The sequence below is a fragment of the Musa acuminata genome, chromosome BXJ3-9 (assembly GCF_036884655.1).
Source record: "Musa acuminata AAA Group cultivar baxijiao chromosome BXJ3-9, Cavendish_Baxijiao_AAA, whole genome shotgun sequence".
In the NCBI taxonomy this organism is placed as follows: Eukaryota; Viridiplantae; Streptophyta; class Magnoliopsida; order Zingiberales; family Musaceae; genus Musa; species Musa acuminata.
The window spans coordinates 5,153,746-5,174,831 of record NC_088357.1 but is presented as its reverse complement, the minus strand read 5'-3'; the positions used below and the strand labels follow the sequence as shown (position 1 = coordinate 5,174,831).

General features: G+C 37.3%; 3 protein-coding genes across 4 annotated transcripts; 1 reads left to right on the top strand and 2 right to left on the bottom strand.

Moving 5' to 3' along the window:
* Window positions 1–10: 10 nt before the first annotated feature.
* LOC135648269 (uncharacterized) lies at window positions 11–7,485 on the bottom strand. Of its 2 annotated transcripts, none has more exons than XM_065165747.1 (12): window positions 7,344–7,485; window positions 6,865–7,032; window positions 5,677–5,790; window positions 5,223–5,326; window positions 3,387–4,129; window positions 3,130–3,252; window positions 2,917–3,005; window positions 2,625–2,825; window positions 2,126–2,524; window positions 1,645–1,728; window positions 1,228–1,459; window positions 11–321 (listed from the first exon to the last, which is right to left on the bottom strand). In XM_065165747.1, exons 2-11 carry the CDS (start codon window positions 6,988–6,990, stop codon window positions 1,421–1,423), a joined length of 2,022 nt encoding a protein of 673 aa, XP_065021819.1. In that variant the 5' UTR covers window positions 6,991–7,032; window positions 7,344–7,485; the 3' UTR covers window positions 11–321; window positions 1,228–1,420. The 2 variants fall into 2 exon arrangements, with proteins under 2 accessions (XP_065021819.1, XP_065021820.1); XM_065165748.1 differs by having other exon boundaries at window positions 5,677–5,775.
* A 2,358-nt stretch (window positions 7,486–9,843) lies between these two features.
* Window positions 9,844–10,884, top strand: LOC135648897 (uncharacterized). The gene is made up of 2 exons (XM_065166908.1): window positions 9,844–10,036; window positions 10,179–10,884. The coding sequence occupies exons 1-2, from the start codon at window positions 9,987–9,989 to the stop codon at window positions 10,660–10,662; spliced, it is 534 nt and encodes a 177-aa protein (XP_065022980.1). The 5' UTR covers window positions 9,844–9,986; the 3' UTR covers window positions 10,663–10,884.
* A 645-nt stretch (window positions 10,885–11,529) lies between these two features.
* On the bottom strand, window positions 11,530–20,159 carry LOC135649938 (probable V-type proton ATPase subunit H). The gene is made up of 12 exons (XM_065168920.1): window positions 20,102–20,159; window positions 19,886–19,981; window positions 18,054–18,179; window positions 16,585–16,687; window positions 16,434–16,504; window positions 15,925–15,992; window positions 15,725–15,842; window positions 14,089–14,250; window positions 13,346–13,471; window positions 13,127–13,252; window positions 12,759–12,938; window positions 11,530–12,183 (listed from the first exon to the last, which is right to left on the bottom strand). Exons 2-12 carry the CDS (start codon window positions 19,913–19,915, stop codon window positions 11,935–11,937), a joined length of 1,359 nt encoding a protein of 452 aa, XP_065024992.1. The 5' UTR covers window positions 19,916–19,981; window positions 20,102–20,159; the 3' UTR covers window positions 11,530–11,934.
* Between the last annotated feature and the right edge of the window lie 927 nt (window positions 20,160–21,086).

The window sequence follows — 21,086 nt, the reverse complement described above, 5'->3', positions numbered from 1 at the left end:
GCCCTATAAGTGATAGGAATTTAGATGGTGGAAGATGCATGAAGAAATTGATTAGTGATAGAACACGAACTACAGCTGACACCTAAAAAGCTAAAATTTCTTTTAGTGAGGTCATTGTAATATGTAAAACTTCTTTCGCCAGCACTGAATTAGTGACAGATAATTACATAAAAAAAAGGTGATTGTTATCCACCGTTCATCAGTAATCCTGCGGTGTAGTCAAGACCGATATCAGCAAAGGATTAATGCTCTGACTGCTTGAAGTCAACATCTAATGCTTTGAAGTATTTGGGTCAAATCAGAAGAATCTGTACAGATATGCTGTAAATAGAAAAAGTTTGTGAGTGCATAATTCAAATGACGAACACTAAAATAAACTAAAAAAACATACTGCAAGAAGGTCAAACTCAACCAACAGTTCAGGAGGAGACATTGGAGCTAATTTGACAAGCAGTACACCACAAGGCTTGGAGGAAGAATTCTATGTCTCTTGATATTCAAATTGCAAACCTCGAGAAACTCCGAGAGAACAAAGGCTGGTAGGTGCTACAATATAAGTGGAAAAGATGATTTATTGTTTATGGACTCATTAGCAGGTCAAACAAGAGACAGGATTTCTCCCAAAGGCCTGTTTGGATGCAAGGTAAGAGGTGAGAAAAACTTCCAACTGAAGAACCTTTTCATGAAAATTAATTTGCCTGGCTAGTGAGAAAGGAAATTAAATTTTCTTTTCTCTTTTCCCTTTCTTGTGTTAGCAATGTTAGAAAAACTTAAACACTATTTTTTAAAAGATATGTTGAAAAGTTATAAAAGTGAAGATTTTTTATCAATTCTGGGAAAAAAAATGTAAATTTTCCAAGAAAACTGAACCAAGATTTCTATATATTTTATTTTCCAATTAAACAGACATGAATAAGAAAAGTTATCCATAAGTGGCAAATTTCTGTGAGATTCTCCTTACAACCTCACACCCTGGATATTATACGATGTCCCAGAGAACTTCATGAAAACCAACTTCTAGATATTTCAAACATGAAATTTGTCAGACTAAATTCTCCTTTGCTCACGAGTCTAACGGATATTTTACAGATTTCTAAAATGTCATAAAAATTGGAGAGTTAAAAAGTCAATGATGCTAGGTAATACCTACATGTATCCTCAAAACAAAAGTTTACGAAGGTAGAAATATTCAAGACATTTAACTTAGAAGATAAAAACGTAACTTACCTTGTGCAACACGGCATAACGCATTCCAACTGAATCTTTGAAATGTTGGACAATGCCTCCAGCTCAAGTTCCACAATGTAGGAACTACAAAATGTCATACTGAAACCAAAAAATCCTTTAAAAGCAGGTTGGGCTCCATTTCCAGGATGTGTGAATAGCACAGTGGCAGTGCATCCATTTGTGGATTTGCTTTTCATTGCTCCAAACGTCCTGAACTTGTTTTCTTTATCAACTGTATACAACACAAGGCAAAGGTTTCAAGATATACTTTTTATGGAATGTCGAAGAAGAATTTTCCAAAGAAGCGATAATTGCTGAAAGAATCAAATACTTAGAGGGTCTAATGAAGCGAAGGCAATAACAATTTATTAGCAAAAATGGAAACGATTTTCATAATCAATAAGCTAAAAATTTTACCTTGTAAAAATACTTCTTCCTTACTTTGATTGCCATACGTATGCATCTTTTCACATTGATTTTCAGCTTGTTGTCATTAAACATCTGTAATAGACAAGAGAAGCGGATAAGGATATACCATTTGCAAGAGAAACAGGCATTCAAGTCTCTCAGATTTCACATGTGCGCATCAGATTAACATCAAATATAGCACATTTCAAGCTAGTTAAGCCAAGTAGTTTAATGGCACACAATACTATACTGAAAATGAATGAACTTAATAGACTTGAAAACAATACCTGTAAAAATACTAGTCTTGGATAATTTTTTTTTAATATAAAGCTCATCAAGGTAAAAAGTCCAAGCCAATGTGTACAATTAGATAACAAAATAGCAATTAAACAAATAAAAACATGCACATATTTTCTTCATAAGAAATTAAATAGCATGTTCAAGGTCCACCGATCTCCAAAATATAGACAATTAAATGAAAAGGACATGCCTTTATCACATCATCAATCGAGTGTGTTTCTCTCATAATCTTTTGGCGGTTGATGATAAGAATAGCAGCTACGCAGAAGACTGGCAATCCATCACTGTTGTTTCTTGTTGATACAGACATGCTGCAAGGCTGCAGCTGATCATTCTCTGCCCAGCAATTCGCACTAGACAGACCACAAAATGGACGGACTGAAATCGGTCTTGCCCCATTGCTATACTGTGCAAAAGATTCACCACTACTGCATCGGGATCGTGCCTTCAGTTTTTTTTTACTGCATTCTGTCTCATCTGATCTCATCTGTCCCCTCGAACTTTCTCTGAGTTGAACAAATAATGGTTTAAGACAAATTTTCTCTAATTGCTGACATAGAGATTCATCAAAATCAGCAGCCCACATCATCTGGGAAAAAAAATCAACAATTATAGTATGGAACAGATAAAAAGTTATGTGACATGATTAATCAACTACATGGAAGGATCTACATCTTTAAGGTACAAACCTCCCACATACGAAGTGCCTCATCAAAAGAAAGTTCCCGACGAAAAAGAACCAGCAACATTCGAAAAGCAAAATGAAGACTTTCAGCACCTATGAGTCTAAGATGTCCAAAAATTTCTGCATCTATTAGTTCCAAGATCTTCCATAATGTCTGTAATTGTTTCATGACTCCAGTTGGCCCTTCCATCTGAAAATTTTCACGCTGAAACAATATGTGACAGATGTTATAATTGCTGATATATTGAAAAGACAAATAAATTAAGAGACGGTGGATCAGATAAGTGCAAGATTACCATTCTTCGGAGAAGCATCTCAAAGCACCAAAAAGCATCAGCATTGTCCTCATAAAGTACAACAAAGGGAGAAAGCAAATCACTCATTCCTGATGTCAATCATCCAAAATTTATGTAAGTTAAAGTGAATCACAAAATTAAATGGTTAAATTTGCAATAACTCGAATATATGATACAAGCAAAAAACTCAAGATGTGAAGACTCAGAAACAACCTTGGCAGTACCCAGTGGCTGGATCAACCCATGCATAGACAGCAAGAATATCTGACATTCTGGCCATATTTTTTGAGTCCCCATAAAACTCAAGATGACTATCTGTCCTCACAACATCGACAACTACAAAACCAATGATTCTCAGCTGACAGAAATAGAACAAAATAAATCATGTAGGACAAAATAATAATGCAAGATTTCTTGAAAATTCATCGTAGAAATGTTCTTGTAAATTTGTTGCAGAAATATTAAGTTACCAATTCGATGGAGTGTCCATAGCCACTCAGAAACTCTATCTTCCTTAGTGACCAATCCATTTGACGTTGTCTTGTCTACCATAGCTGCCTCTGGAATGTCTGATATCCGCAACCCATTGACAACATCCTTTTCTAACATCTTTTCTTTTGTCCCTTCAACACACTTTTGAGAATCTGAATTAAAGTAAGAAACATTGTTGCTCGCAGACGGAAAATCTGATTCTGTAGTCGGATCCACATTGTTGTTAATTTGGAAGCTATACATGCGTTGAACCTTCGACGCTGTACCTTCAGAAACAGAAGTACCATTACCATGCTTCTTACTTTCTCTCTTATCATCACCATTTTTCTGAAATAAATTAGTTACAGGAAGCGGAGGAAAATCAAAAAGACTCTCGCTGTCATACTGTGGTTCATTAATTTCACTCTCTGAGTTTCTTGAACCATAATTAAAAGCAGCGCTATCAGTGCTCATCCTGGGGCTGGCTAAATCAGTTGAATTATCAGAGCTCTTCTTTTGATACAAATATGTTGTATCAATATCCATATCAGTATATGTATCCAGCTTATCAGCAGCATCATGAGAAGCATACTCACTTGTAGTCACTGCTTTCCCATTAACATTATCTTTGGATAGAGTCCTTACATCCATGACTCTGGACCCAACAACATAGGCAAGGTTACCAGTACCAATGCTTGAGTGCATCATTTGGCATTGCTTGATTAAATCTGCATAGCGTTCCCTGCATTACATATAATACATAAAGCCAAGCCTGATTATCAACCCTGGAAAGAGCTTAGCATGCTAGATGATTAAATAAAGCATTCTAATGATATTTATCCAAAAAATTAAGGGGCATGATAAATTATTTATGGAATGCTAAGCTTAAAGCAAACCATAGTTTCTTTGTTTACTAATTCATATAGAACACATGTAGTCTACACTGGTTAGGGTGATGGCTGTTAAGAGTATCTTTAGCATCAGAAAGACAAAAGAGATTAATTTACCAACATGTATTGTGATCCAACATCATGTCTGCTTAATAATGATAACTAAGATTCGTCAAGAATAAAAAGAGGAGCCTGATGTTAAGAAAGTTCTCGAAACAGCATTCATGGACTTTTGCGTCGACTGCCAGAAGCAATGCAGTATGCGCATCCACACATGCACAAGTCAGGTACTTTATCAAAATCTGCAAATATATTATCCTATTATCAAAACAAAGGAAAAAAAAGTTGGTCCTTTTATGATTATAAGGTTTCTTATGAACTTGATTTCCACAATTTCACATTTCCAAAAGTCAAAATAATGCAATGTGAATATAGTATTATTCCTTTATAATTAATCTTCTTCTACATGTCCACATATCTCAGTTTTGTCTCCCTACTAAATTGTGTACTTGGATGCATTGGATGGTTTGTGGATTGAGTAGCTATAATAACTGAACATAATAGTTTCAATACTACCCAAGAAGTAATAAGTACTTGGGCATAAATTTGCAAACTTCCTATTTTGCAACCAAAATGTTGTCCTACTTTTGCATCAGTTACATCAGGTAACCCTTTGAATGTCACTGGTGTAAAATGAAATGCTATTTGTGTTATTCAATCATCTTTTTCTCAACTCACAAACTACAAAGGTAAAATAGTAGTACTTGATACAGATGAGGAAACTGTATCCAGAACAAGATTACAGTAGCAATGTTTACTCTTACAGAACATGCAAGACCAATTATGCACTCGGTTTAAAATTTCACAGTTATACTTTTATAATTTAATTCACGACAAAATGATCAAACAGACACATGTTAGTAAAGGTGAAGATGGAAATGATACCTTCGGGCCATCCTTAATTGCCTCCGACATTCAGCAGTACTGCTCAAAGCATAACAACCAAGTAGAAATTCCCAGACTTCTGCCCTTATTGATGCATCTACACCCTGTTTTTCACAAAGGAAAAATAAAAGAAATTGGTCTTTGTGATTTATCAGCACAGGATGATAAAAATATAAAAGCACATATCACTATGCTTTATCAGCAATAAGTCACTTCATATCATGCATGAAATGTGCATAGGCTAGCAAACAAACAATCATAAAAAAATATCTCATATCCTCTCAAGGGGATTTTTGCTTGCAAATTTGATTCTAACGGATTGTAATGTGCTATAATATCTTACAGTTAAACAACAGTAAACATGATGCCAACAAATGTGAAGAATTAGGATCCAAACATTCAAAACTAAGGACACAGACACTTTGAAAGATATGATAAGTGCCAAAGAACTTACCCCTACGACAATCAATTTAAGTGCTTTTTGAAAACCTATAATCTTCCCATCACTGGCAAAATTTGATTGCCACTTTTCTGGCTTGAGCATTTTATTTCTCTGCTTCATAAGAAACTAGATGAGAAATAAGAAAAGAAAGTGAATACAGATTATATAAGTGACATATACATGCTTGTATTTTATGAATTACAAACAGATGCATGCAATGAATAATAAGCAGATCATTAGTTAAACATGACCTTCCAAAAATGTCAAAGTGAATGACAGGGCTGCAACTATAAATCTTATATAATTGTAAGAAAAAAATAATCATTTAATGTTTTTAAGCAATATGATAATACAAGATATCATAACAAGAGCAAGTAGAAATCTCCACATAATAGAATTGACATAGCATTTTGCATTAGATAAAAGCATTCCCTAATAAGTACTGCAGCGAAAATATTGTTGTGGCTGAAAGCCTGAAACCATGTAACATAAAGTGTAAGATGAATAGTCTCAAAAAGAATAATGTTCGCGAACCATAAAAGAAAAATATGTTTGCACTAAAATACTTAAGAAAATAGAAAAAATTCAGAAAGTCCAGAAAGAGCCTTAAAATAATTAACTCAGCCCATCTACAAAGAAGATTCAGCAGAAGTTGAACATAAAAAACTGACTAATGATGACCCAAACTTAAAATCTTGTTTAAAAGATAGAGGTATACTCCCATTACAAGCATTTTATCGGGAAATTCTTTTAAGATACTAACATAAATAAAAGTGTAAGCAAGAATAAAAAAACATAACTAATAATTGTAACTATAATGATACAGTATCAAGCATCATTACTCAAAATGATAATAGTGCTAATCTACTTTTTGAGCCAAATTATGTTCCCCTCTAATAATGTCTACTTAAACCTATCAAAAGCCAGCTTAGGGGAAAAAATGAGGCCTTGAGGGTCTTGCAGCCACCTAAACCCCATCCAAGCCCTTGGGTGATCGCCTGGCTTGAAAACCAGAAAAACACCAAGTGTATAAGCCATTGAGATAGCGAGAATATGCAGCTGCCAATGACAACCTTGCAATGCATAAGATTACCACTGAACCACCAAAGGCTTATCGGAAACACCATCCGCATTTCAACAGCAAGCGAAACAATTAGAGAGCCAGAATTAAGGTACCAAGAAAGCTCCAGTTAGACCAACCTTGGCAGACGAGTGATACCGGCATGGTTCTCCAATCTCTCTTACTATAGAGCTAACTCGGTGAAGGTTCACCATACCAGCCCTGCCACACATCCATCCTGTATCCTCTCCGTCATCAGACATCATCTATTCTTAACCTTCTTCACCCCGTCCTCTCCTCCTCATTCCCTGCATCCATAAGCAAAACTCATTACATTCCATATACAAACAACCAGAAATAAATCTTCAGTCAGAATCATCATTCAACAGGCCGATCCAAGCCCCCGGATCGAAACCAAAAAAAACCTATACGAGCAACAAAGATCCATGATTCCAACCCTGTAGTAATTGAGTTATGAGCAAAATCAAATCGAATAAGAAAGCGACAAGAAATCCAACCGACAGCACCACGCGCCAGATCGAAACGCAGATCGATCGGAAGAGCGCGACGAGAGCAAAAGATTGATGGGGTGTAGAAGACTATCGGGTGGCGGACGCACCTGGCAAGGGCGGAGATCGGGAGACTCGGGGACGCCGACGAGCGATCGGAGGGCTCCGACACCATGGAGAGATGCGGTTTCCCTTCCCCCTTGCCTTCTGCGTTGTCGTCTTCTAATTGTGAGAGAGAGAGAGAGAGAGAGATGGGGGGTTGGATTTGGGAGACTCCACGGGAGTAAGAAACTGTTTGAGGTGGTTGGTTTTGGAAAGACGCTCTTCGTTGGGCCCATTTGGCCCAATTTAGTGTTCGTGGGTGGCAATCGGTTGGGTTGGAACCGACTAGAGTTCAGATTGAGCTCGGCCAACCTACCATTCTCCGACCCAATGTGGCCCGCAAGCAGGCCTAGATTTCCCGGCTCGACGTGCCGGTCCAAATTAAATTAAATTAGTCGGTCAAAATTGATGGTTCGGTCGTTTGGAACAGATTATATATATATATATATATATATATATATATATATATATATATATATATATATATATATATATGCTCCTGAAAATTAATCTTTATAATGAATTAGAAGATATTACAAAGTGATTTCTTAGTATTATAGTAAAATTGTTCATTTGCAATTTAGGTCAGTAGGATTCGAGATAATGAGGAAGCAAACATATATGCATGCAGATGAGAAGAAGAGGAGGAAAAGCAAAGCCAGCAAACACTTGTTCTTGGCATCAAGGTTCGCAATATCGTACCGTACCGGTATTTCGACCTGGGCTCGGTACCGGTACGGTACGGTATACCGAGCGGTACACTTGAGTGTATCGAGTACTATAGCACTGCTACAGTGCTACAGTACCTGATACAATGCTACGGTACCTGCTACAATGTTACAGTACCTGCTACAGTACTTCGGACCGGTAACCGTCGGTCCGCGTACCGAAAACCTATCGGACCGGTACATACCGCCCGTACCGGGCGGTACGGCTCGGTACGACAAACCCTGCTTGGCATGAACTTATTCTTCATGGACTGCGGTCTTTACTGGTTAAAGAACAGGGTTTGGCTTTCAGAAGATATATAATCTAGTAAGAACTTATTGCATGAAAATTGATGTTTTCGCGCACGCGACTCTTGTTAATGCAGGAACCAAGGAAACTTTATCGTAGTTTCAAACTCACAAAGTAACTCGGAAAAATTTACGATAAGATATTATAAATTATTTTCATTGGAGAGATGTCAAATGATTTTTTTTTTTTTTTTGGAAATGCAAAGTCTACAACCATTCCATCATGATTCAAAAAAGCTACAATGGTGACAACTTGTATCAACACATAGAAAGAATCAGAACTAGATTTGAGGCATACCAAAATTTGTCACCTTCCTCCTTGTCATGATTCCTAACTGCCAAACATTACAGTGTGTGCCAAAGGCCACACTCTTCAGAACATAGTAAGCAAAATGTGCAACATGATATAGCAGTGGTGATGGTGATTGATGTCTTATCATCTTAGCTGATGCTGCATCATCACATTGTTTGATCTCTGTTTGTTTCCCCCCCAACTCATACCATCAATTCTATGGTGAAGTTGGAACTTCTGATGACTTGGCCCCCTGAGTGAGACATGCAGACCTACACAAGAGAATCATCCATGCTGAGCTTTTTCCTAAGCACAGCTCATGCATATCTACAACTCACCAGCAAACCCTTTGTTACTGGGTAAGAGTTCAAGTAACTTGAAGATTCATGAGCAAAGTTATCTGGAAGGACAAACATTATCCATGTAGGGAATCACAGTTGTTCTTCTTTAAAGATGAAAGTGTAAAGGCAAAAGCCATATCCTCCAACATTTTATAAAGCTTATTCCTCCAAAAGTAAGGAGATAATAATCCAGATGTAAGACATTTTGAGCAGGCATCCTTAAGGATATATATTAACCAGGCTTAAGATACAACTTGCAGGAACTTTTTTAAGTACCTCGAGCTTGAATTGATTCCAAATGACACACCTGTAAGCTGCCAAAGAGGAATCAAGAACAATATACTTTGAGCTGGTAGAACTTGCCACTGTAGTTCTCGTCAGCCATTGGAGGATTCTGCTCTGAGATCTTAAATGTCATAAAGCAGTCGTGTTCAGCAATCATGTTCTCTTTCTCCCTGCCTCTGCTTTGCTTTCGTTTGATATTAGACTACCACCGACCACTACCAATGTTTCTGATGTGCATAGCACGATTTCAATAGTATGTTTGAGCTCAGACCTTTGTGTGGGTCTCTCTCTTACTCTCTCTCTTACTGGCTTTCACCATGGAGGTCCAGTTTAAGATGTTGGAACTATGATTGGTGGCTTCAAGTCCAGAGAAAAAGTAGTCAGGAACAGCTTTGTGATGGGCCAGATTCATGTTATGGTAGGTACTCTGAGATGATCTTTTGGTGCTTGTGGTTACACAGACAGCATTGACCTATGGGGTCATCGGATCTGACCCGAATTAGATGAGATGGAAAAGGTCTCAAATGACTGTCTGCTGTTTCAACCATCGTTGATTTGTAAGGCCAATTTCTCCCTCGTTCTAAGGAATCCTGCAAAGCAAAAGCAAAAAGAAGAAGAAGGGAGAGGACCACATTGCCGCTCTTCAATCTCTCCCACCGAGCGCAGCACAATTGGCTCCAACCACTCTGTTCGCGGACAAACTTGGAGCTGCCTCCCATGTTTCTCCACTCCCTGTTGATGCAAGAGCAGAAGCAGCCACAACAGAGGCAAGCATCCATCTCCACTCGTCTCTCTCTCTCTCTCTCTCTCTCTCTCTCTCCCCGTTACACGCTTTTGTTCTGCCATGCATACGGCTTGAGTTGCGCTGATACTATGTTTGAAGAGTGTCGACTTCTGCATGTGTTTCAGAAAGCCATGGTATGGAAGAGTGATGGAGGTCATAATTCTCTGGAAGTCTGCAACAAGATCTCCAACAGCAAGGCCTAGTACCGGAACTGCTGCAGACTCCAGCAAGCAGAAGCTGGGAAGATGCAGCTCTCTGAAGGTAGCCTCTTCGTTCACCCGAGTCTGCCTCTGTGCTCCCATGTCTTCCTACAACGAGGTGTTTCGAGCCGATGCGCCGTCGCGGAGAAGCTACAGTTGCCCGAGGTCGAAGTCGCCGCCGGAGCGATGGATGGCGAGCACGCGAGGGTCCGCCGAGGGCCGAAGAGTGTTCAGGGGGAAGTCTTTGACGGATGACATGCTGATGCGGAGGTTCGTGGTGGAGGAGGAGGCGATGATGCAGCTGAGGAGGAGGAACCAGATGGAGTTCATGAGGAAGAGGAATGCCACGAGGAGGAAGAGGATCGGGCCGAGTCCTCTCAGCAGGATGGTGATGGCCGAGGAAGAGTAGTAGTTCTAAGAGGTTTAGCCGGTGCAACAAGTTGTGATCCGTCTGCCACTTACGGATCTTCATTTACTTCATCGTAGTTTTGTGCATACATGGAGAATTCTATGCTGCATGGACAAATCCTTGGAACAGATGGGTGATTGTTTTATTAGGGATGAATTAGTAGACAGGAAGTGAATCTTTTGGAAGATATGAACCTTGTGGCTTCTTCTTCTTGCTCGTTCATTCTTGAAAGTTTGAGTTTGATTTGCGATGACAAGTTTTTGAATCATAAAATGATGGGAATGGAAGACTGGCAGATCTCCTTCTTTCTTGGTTTGTCTCAGCAGTCCGCACTGCTATCGAACATTCAAAAGTTGCTTGTGGGTTTTGTTGCATTGCCATCGAACATTCAGCAGTCCGCACTGCCATCGAACATTCAAAACACTCCGATCCAGTAAGATAATTGAGTTAAAAAGAAAACATAGGAGATGAAAACTAATCTTGAATGACCCATGGAGGAGGGCACCACATTTCAGAAACATAATCATTATCCTACAATTTAAATCATAGATCATAATATAAGATGACAACATTTACCATGTCATATTCCTCCAAAAATTATTGATCGGGTACTCCAATGAGGAGGAGATGAAACATTAAAAAAGAAGTCAATTATTGACTGCAACTGATGACAATTTCTTTGCAGCTCATCCTGAATTCTGAAGGTAAACAGATAATAATTATATGCAATCCAAACAGTATAAATTCACGACTCAGCATCACCTATTTGCAGGCGCAGTGTGTTTTTGGGACTGCAGTCCCACGGCACCACTGCATGCCACAAAGACTAATCAAACCAAGTCATCATCCACTCCTAAGCAATACAAGTGACGATAAAAATTCAAGCACATAATTAAATAAATTAATTCAGGCCCTCAATACGGGTGCCAGAAATAGTTATGAACTTTTACAGGATACAGGTCACCTCAACGAAAGTAACAACATTCAAGGCCCTGCAATCAAAACCGGTATAGATCATACCGGTACACATCAGTTCATTTTTTATTATTTTATTTAATGATAGTGGTTATGGTACAGATCAACATACCATCATTTATATTAATGCGATGATTCCATAGGTTACCAAACCAGTATTGGGTTGGTATCTAAAACCTCAACTCTACCACAATGTTTCAGATGGCTTTTGAACACAAACAGAATCGCCAAATGTAAGGGGCGCATTATAAAATGAGATGGTACCAGAGATTGGGTCCCACTGGGAACAACACTGACTTAAGACTGTAAGAAGCTAGCATATTTGGCACCAAGGAAAAGCCTCTGGATGCAGAGAAGAGCATTCTTGGTCACATCAGCATTTTCATGATTCATGAGCTTCATTACCCGGTCCTTGGCCTTCAGGTCTGACACGATGATTCTTCCAGCAGGGTGGTACTGGATAAATTGAGACAAATCATAGCATGCAACAGCAAGTGCCGTTGGATCACCGGAGGTGTCGAGGATTGTGATGAGGACACGCAGGATCTGCAAAAAATATTTACTGGAAATTAGATAAGCATCAACCATGGGTCTGTATAAGTATCATTAGTGCAAGGTCCAAAGGAAAAGAACACATCAGCACTAAGTGATCTAAAATAACAACAAAAGTTAAATAGCAGTTGCATGTGCAGCCACTACAAGTTTCACAGAGTAATAATTTGAAGCTGTTATCTATTGTGTTATTTTCCTGGCACTGTATTTGCTTCTAGTATGTTTAAATTGGTTAAGATGACTGGAATTTGATAGTCTTTTAGCATTTACATAGTCAACAAGAGCTTTACCAACAGTAATATTAGTTCCAAGTGAGAAGTTGCATACAAGGACTTGCAACAACATAAAAAAGAAAGGCAATATACACATGGAATATGATCCATGGTTACCCTGCTTTCTTCTTTTATTATTGATTTTTCTCCATGTGTATGAAACACCCTTACTCAAAGGTCAAAATTCAGTCAACAAGCATATAATTGTGATGGCTAGACAACCCATGATTCCCACAGAAAAAGTACCAGAGTCCTTCAGCATGCAACTTCCTCCACAATTTGAGTAACATGACATACCTGGAAATCGTTTTCTTCAAAATTTGTAATATTTTCACGCCAGAATCCTGGATCCTTGTGCATAGGATACCAGTCAAGATGACCGAGAAGGACTTCCTGCTTATATTTATCAAAGGAACTTAAAGTTTTAATGTGTTCCTTCAGTCCATCTTCTAGCTGATTCAATGCTTCCAATAAATCCTGCGTGGAATGAGAAGATGGTAAGGACATTACCATTTAATCACAGGACTATAGCTTGTTCAAATGTGTTTCAAAAGTGACGGAATATCAATCTGCAGCATCTGATATTTGAGTACTTGTGGCTTTGCAACTATGGTTTTAAAAGTAAACGCACCAAAAATAGCATGAGAGGGTATCATAAATGTAACCTCATCACTCCAGGCCTGAGCTTTTAGAGACTGAACAATTTGCGGCAATCCGAGGTCAATCATTTGGGCCCCACATGCTGCCTTCGGTAACAAATTGCGCAAAGTCAATACAATGACCCTCACAACCTGCACCGGAGATATACACTTTAGCAAAATCACCACTACATTTAGACTAAGTTTAGATCACTGAGTCAGAAAGAAATAGTTAGAGAATCCAACCTTTTCCTTTGTTGAACCTTTTACAACGTCAACCAGCCTTGGCATTACCCTAGTAGTGGCCAAGTAATCAATTGCTGCATCATAATAGGACAAGAGCCAAATACAAAGGCAAGTTTCATAAAGCAGCTGCAAAAGAATATTGTTGGCTTCAAAAACATTTCAGAAAAATGGATAAAAGTATCAACAAAAACAGTAGGCAAATTAATGCAAGCTTAAGCATAGTCGATAACATTAAATTTTTATATAACTGTGGAAGAAGAAAGATGGCTTATGAAATGTATGCCTTCTTTGCAGTGATACATTTAATGCAAATGAGATATGTACAGTTAAGCACATTAATGCAAATGAGATATGTACAGTTAAGCACATTATGTGGACACAAATACAAAAAACAAAGTCAAAGAAATATATCTAAAATATTCTTAATAGAACTAAGAAAATCAAGATGCACATTAGCAATCTTGAAGATGTCATGCAACATATACTGAAGTTGGTCATTGTTCAGATCCATTTATGCAATCAGCTATTCACCTGTTTCATCATGTTTATCATTTAGAGTGATGTTGGAAACCCAGACGACAAACTACATTCAGATGAAACAAGGCACGACAAGAAACAAACAATTATCAAGCATAAAACCAGACAACAGATCAAAAAGTTACTGCAAGTTCAAGTCAATAACCACACAGTATGATCTGTGGAACTTGAAACAGAACCACAGAAAGAAATTAAATCATTTTTACCTGAATGGACTGCTGAGTTGATGCTGGGGAAATCAAAGGAATTAGCAATTTAACACCATCTGCTTGTACAAATGAAACCCTGACAAAGCGTTCTCTTAGCAAAGTGGCTAGGCAACTTACAGCCAATGGCACAGAACGATTGGGGTGAGTTGGGGCCTTCAGCTGGAAAGTACAACTACTTTCAGTAATCCATAGTTAGAAAGAACGCTGATCATCTAACTGTTTATATATATATATATATATATATATATATATATATATATATATATATATATATATATATCATTCTCTTGCTAAAACAGCATGAGTGTGTTACAAATGTATGCTCTTACATACCACACCAAACATAAAGCACAATAAAAATAAAACTTGTTCTTAATCAACATTATACTGGGTCAATGACCCGTTTGCCCATCCATACACGGAGTGTGAACTGATGAAGAGTAAAACAGTTGTGGAAGGGCAAGATGAGTAAATAATATATTCAGAATAGTTAAATCCATATCACGAGAATAATGTATCAACATGTAACTGATTGTCAATCCATCAAGGTGGGAAATGTCTACTTGTTTAAGAGATCAACAAGTATGTTCATATATTTAGGTTGAAGGCAATCAACCAGTCTTCAGCCAAAAGATTCATCTTAATTGGACTTCTTTGCCTGTTTCTATAATATTTAGCTTCTCCATGACATCATCTCTTTTTTTCATTCTTCTCAGTAAAGGTGGGAAATATGTTCATGAGCCCATCAACTTGCTCCCCATAAGTCAGATAGCAATTTTTATAATCAAGTCACGTTTAGGTTACCTTAACCCAAATATAAATGTGTCACAGAATGATCACTGTGGTTACCAGGTTAAATATAAAAGGGTTTCAGAACTATTAGAATAGTTATCAAGAAAACGTTGGTGCAGTTTGCTGTAGAATTAAAATATATGACCAAAATAAAATATATATGATCTGAAACACAGGAAAGTCAAGTATTGGGAACTCATCCACAATGAACCATCAAAAATGTAATTCGTTCATGACATCTCGTTGCAGAATGGCTTTGTTCATTTTTCATATAAGTGACTACGAAAAAGTATTTTGGCCAAATCATATCAGATTCAATAGCTTTAGATGATCATGATGCCAGACAATAGAATCTCGGATCATATTAACTGAAATCTAAGCAAACTTCCTTGATAATCAAGAACATGCTAATTAACTTAACATCACCAGTCTATAGCTTACTGAAAAGTTCATAGAAGTCGAAACACCTGTTCAAATGAAAACAGAAATGGAGCTCAGAAAAAAACACTGTGACAAACATCACTAGTCTATAGCTCACTGACGAGTCCATAAAAGTCAAAAATATTTATATGATTGAAAAACAGAAACTCAAGTGGAACTTGGGAAAAGCATTGTGACACATTTCCCAGGTATTACTACATCACAAGCTTTATAAATTACCGAATGCATAGACTACAAAATCAACTCAATTATTACTAAGCCATGACACATCAATTTACTGAATGAGATGGTTCCTTCTTTTTGGTCTTTTTCTTTTTTTTTTTTCGTTTTTCAATTATATAGCTATAAAATGTAACAAAAATTGCTATGTTGTTTCCATGATGACGCATACAAGTTTTACCTGTAAACAGAGCCAATCAAGTAGGCCTTCTAGAACAGCATCAATAGCTGAGATTTTGCTCTTAGAATGTGAAGATTCTCCATTTGAAACAAGGCCATGCTGACCTTTAGGACGAGCACTGAACGCAAGCACACTTGTTGATTGTTCGGTTGATCATAAAATCTACAACAGTATTTGCACCATTTGAGAATTTGATGTACCTTACTATAAGTGTCAGTATCTTACAACTCTTCTCTTGTATGAACCAATTGCCTTCCTGAAGCCATCTGAAAGATCAGAAGTGAAATGTGTAAATGATTCAAGCACAATCCAAATTGCAGAAAAAGAAAAAAATCACTACACCAATAAGATGTTTCATAATGAAATCATTATACCATTCACCTCGACAAATATACCACGGAAAAAGAAATCTATTTTCAGGGAAGGGCCAATCAGAGGGATTGTTGAACCTTTAACAACTCAATTAGTTTGATTACTTCACCAAAAAAATAAAAACTTAACAAAACCAGAATGACACTCTAAGCATGACTAGGAGGAGAATAAGTTGCTACATGAAAGGCTACCAATTAAAAAGATGGTCCTTAAAGGTTTATTATAATACAATAGAAGTTGGTCAGCTAGTTCCAACTGTCAACCTCAAAGACACATTTGGCCACTGATATCATTGATAAAAATTGGATAAAAAAAGAAAATCCTGAAGACCATAACTTAAGAAAGGCTGATAAGTATCTTCGTTTGATAGTGATTTGTCATGAAAAAGTCTAGCTCGTTTCGGATTTGCTGCAAAGAACAGAAAGAAATTTGTCAAGATTATTCACATAAGAGATCATAATTTTGTCACATTCTGCACCACTTCATACCTGTGAGCATTTCGTCAATGAGAGCAAGCACATACTCAACTGTTTCTTCCTTAGAAATGTCACGCAAAATGTTTATGAAGACCGCTACATAAGCTGGTCCATCCTGTCAAATGAATTAATTTAATGTGACCAGTGTGTACTGAAATTATTCACACAGCTAATATTGCTTTATCATGACCACTCAGAATCTAAATGGTTTAAAAGTTCAGACAATCAATATGAATATCAAGTCCTTTGACAAATTTTAGAGAGAAATTCAGTGAAAACATGGTCTAAGCTTTATACTTGTCCAACTCGCTGTACATCATATGCATACATGGAACTTATTAAATATGAAAGGAAAGGAAGCATTTTAAGTAGCAAACAGTGACTACCTTAGATTATCGTTACACTAAATAAAAGATGGCAGTCCAGACCGAAGTATTAAATGAAAAGAGTCAAGAAAGGAAGGGCATGAATGCATCAATAATGGTCTCCCAACAGTCAAAAATTAAATATAATGCCAGACTATATATACTATTATATACTACAAAGATAAAGGAGGTAAAGTTTTGGCCCTGTCTGTCCAGAAATCACACATGCCAATGTGGTTGGAACCATGATTTAAAATTTTAGGACCAATACGAGATACTGACACATGGAATGCTGGTACACTAGGCAGTAGAGGTTCAACTGATCATGGTATGCCGGCATGCTAAGTGGTATGGTCCAGACCAAAAAAATTCTCAGCTAGAGGAGAAGTGATATCTCCTTCTAAAAAGAGGATATGTTATCTATCATACCCTGTCTAGCAGCCTAATTTGCTGGTTGATTAGATTCTCTAAAATAGTGTATATAAGAAAAGGTTCTAAATCTTCCAATAATAGTCTTTAAATTTGCAATCATCAATATGTAAGTCAGATTATAGTTGCCAATATAGGTAACACTACACTGTTACACAGAAGGAAATAGCTTGATGCCATAGTCCAAGCAGCTAGGCAATAAACTTATATCAAAACAAATTACATTTTGTTTCTTGCAATAACCATAAACTTAGGATTCTAATATGATTTAACTCTTATAGGATGAAAAAAATATAAAGAACGCCTTCTCAAGCCCCATATTGGCGGGCGCCTCGTACATTGGGTTCATTCCCTTTACTTTTACAAGTAAGATACAACATAGACACAATATCTAGGCTAAAATAACTATAACTATGTATAAGAAAAATATATTAGCAAAATCAACTCAAAAGTTATATTATGTGTCACCACAGAAGCTACATTTATATAGATAGTCAACATCTGAAGTTAGGAAAAAAAAAAAGACAAAAGGGTGGACAAATTTCAAAACCACTTCAAAAAGCATTCACCTAGAGCATAACGAAAGTTATAAATGGAATCAAAACATCATACTTCGGTACCAATTAGATGAAGATGGCACTAATAAATTTGAATAAGAAAAGAAAAAGAAAATAAACCAGTGCTTACATCATCAAGCAAAGCAGCTCTTTGGCTTTCAGATTTTTTATCATAGCGCCTTAGTAGCTGAAGATGTGTTCCTGTAATGAGCTTTGTAGTCATATAAGTTTCCCATGGTATGTCCATCTTGAGAACCTTCAAATGCAAATTGAGACAAAATAAGTGGTAACCAAGGTTCTTAAACAGAATAAAAAATTACTCCTACTTAACCAAAATTCCAGCAGAGACCTGATAAAATTAATTAACTCAAAGGTAAGGTCTTCTTCAAAGAAGACATCACCACTAGACAATGTAAATTCTTTATAGTGTTATATTTACGATGCCTTTTTGTTGTAAATCTGCTTCTGGTGCTGCATTACATGACATGCAGAACAAGGTTTGTTCTGTGTATATGCATAGTTTTAATTGGAAAAAGAAATTTGATCACATAATATTTTTGTTCTTTCCTTCATATTACATTGTCACACCAACCAAATTGTTCCATCTGCCAGTTGATATACCCTTCTATTGGAGAATAAATCCTTCATTGTAAGATGAGCTATTTCATGGAATGTAATGTTAGACAATTAAGAAACATTTCACCAAAAATAAGTGTCAATGAAAATGAGGATGCTAAGTTGGAGATGCAGGGTAACTAAAAAAATTAAAACAAGAAATGTTTACAATAATAACGATTAATATTAATTCCGATAAAGTATAAAATGAAAAGGATATATTGAAGGTGGTATAAACACATCCAAAGGAGACCTATAGATACACCAATCAGACAAATAAATTAATTTATATTAATAGCACAGGGTGAGGTAGAAGATGACGTAATAAAAATTTAGTTAAAAAAGTAAGAAGTGATTCAGTGACTGTTAAAGTTTGACTAGTATTTATGCCCTTAAAAGAACTCAAATGTGGAAAAGATCCATAATCAAACCCAAATAGTCAGATCTATGTCTGGGAATTGCTGATGTCCATGTCATCTTGTACCATGAGCTATAAATTGATCTCAATGTTGGGACGATGTAGATTAACAAAGTAGGATATTGTAGGTCAAAGCCAGCCTCTATTCATCTTCTCTGCATCACCAGCCATCGTAGTGCTACTGCTACCATAGTCCTCCTCCCTTGTCCTTATCATTGTCTTCCTCCTTTGTCCTCTTCCCCCTGCTAGTTTACCGCAGATCATGCTTTCCTATCGCTAGTACTTCTCAGTCTCATCCTCTTACTAGTTACTCCAGTCAGTTTATAGATGTTGAAAAACCACCTATCAGAACAGCAGCCTAGGTTTTTCCATATTGGCTTCCCACATATTGCAACCATTATCACCTACATTTCTCAGTTCTCACCATGTATCTGATTTTGTTGCTATCTTGGAAGCACTAGAAAAAAAAATAAGAATTAAAGAAAAGGCTTATCGCAGTCTATGCCTATGATCATTCATCGACAGCCATTAAACGAAATCCCAAGAAAAAAAATTGTATAGGTCAGAAAGGTGCTTCTAATTGCAAACTTAATGAAGACAAGAACACGCACCAATGGTGTTTGAGAAGGAAAGGCTGACAGCAAGAAATAATAATTTGACAAGAACTTCAATTAACTCGATCAATTCTTTGTTTCTAACACTGACATATATTATTTCTTTGTCTTTTTCTTTTTACCCAGATGGTAGGCCAAACAACGTCATCTAATTATCAGTATGCACCGGACACCAACGATCAATCCCAAAATCAATCCACGGCCTTGAGCATCGTAGTCAAACAATCATCAATACAAACCTAAAATGGCATATGCATCAAAAGAATTAAAATGATAGCGCAAGGACAGATCAAAGCCCGATCTCAGGTCACCAACCTCCTCGGTCGTCAGCTCCGCGCTACCCATCGAGAACAAAACCTTCTGCCACAGGAGCGGATGACTTCGGTCCACCAGATTCCGATGACCGCAGATCTAGAAAACCCAACAAGAAGAAACCCGACAAGTAATCGATCCCAACAAACCGAATTCAAGAAGTTGAGGAAGAATTGCAGGAAATAAAAGTAAGACACTATCACATAAGGATCGATTTACCGCAGAAACGAATTGGGGCCGCAGATCGCACGCCCTTCCCGAGTCCAAAAGGCCGTCGCCGGGGTTTCATTTTATAGATGATGGCCGCGGAGTTTCACGGGTACGGGAAGGGGAAACACGTGGAGGGACATGCCGTCCCGGTCTACCCGAACCGGACCGGACGGCTTCGGGAGTCTCTCGTGGATCAAGGCAGTGGACTCACTCTTTTCTTTTGGACCCGGTTCAATCGGGGATTCGAAAGAGCCGGATTGAGATCCGGTTTAAATGTCTGCTTCACCGTGAGCTGTAATAGGCGCGATCCACGTGCAGCTCTGATGCCCGCTCACTTCGATCTCGACCGTTCAATTGGTGCGCGCCACGACGGAAGCGATGACATTTATTATTTGACTGTGACGGCGTGAATACCTTTGGTCCGATTCAATCGAGTTCTTCTTTCATATTCTGTCAAGCTGTCAGGCGATCGTAGCCGTTTGATCAAATTGTGGATTGCGGCTTACAACCAACGCTTGATAAAATCCAACATCACAACAAATATTAACACACGTATTGCTGTTTCGAATCATTTGATCAACGGTGGATAAAATTATAATGATGTATTATAATAAAAATATAAAATATATAGATAACACTATTAAATGATTATCATAATATAATGAAATAGGATGATAAGGAAAAAATTGACATCATCTCATCATGGAATATAATAGATTTTTTTTTCTTCTTAAAATAGAAAATCCTAATTGTCCTTATGAAAAAAAAATCAAATATTTTTCGATAATAAATAAGATCTAAGAATATTTTGATCTTTTCAAAAATCAATTTTTAAGATGTCTTATTTAGATAATAAAAACATGGAATTTATACCTTTTTTCCCTCCTTCAAACAACATTACAGGTGATGCAATCCATGCAATTGGCAGCATTAACATGATTGGTTGCTGCATTATCAACTGGTCAAAGCCTCCACAACATCTTCAATGCAGAAG

Excerpts from the sequence above, each read along its gene's own strand:
- LOC135648269 (XM_065165747.1), bottom strand. The coding sequence starts at position 6,990 with ATGATGTCTGATGACGGAGAGGATACAGGATGGATGTGTGGCAGGGCT. Across the intron at positions 5,791-6,864 it reads GGTATCACTCGTCTGCCAAG|TTTCTTATGAAGCAGAGAAA; the intron begins GTTGGTCTAACT and ends TTTCTCATCTAG. Across the intron at positions 5,327-5,676 it reads TTAAATTGATTGTCGTAGGG|GGTGTAGATGCATCAATAAG; the intron begins GTAAGTTCTTTG and ends TGTGAAAAACAG.
- LOC135648897 (XM_065166908.1), top strand. The coding sequence starts at position 9,987 with ATGTTTCTCCACTCCCTGTTGATGCAAGAGCAGAAGCAGCCACAACAG. Across the intron at positions 10,037-10,178 it reads CAGAAGCAGCCACAACAGAG|AAAGCCATGGTATGGAAGAG; the intron begins GCAAGCATCCAT and ends CATGTGTTTCAG.
- LOC135649938 (XM_065168920.1), bottom strand. The coding sequence starts at position 19,915 with ATGGGTAGCGCGGAGCTGACGACCGAGGAG. Across the intron at positions 16,688-18,053 it reads GAGCTGCTTTGCTTGATGAT|GATGGACCAGCTTATGTAGC; the intron begins GTAAGCACTGGT and ends TTCATTTGACAG. Across the intron at positions 15,843-15,924 it reads ATACTGACACTTATAGTAAG|TGCTCGTCCTAAAGGTCAGC; the intron begins GTACATCAAATT and ends GCTTGCGTTCAG.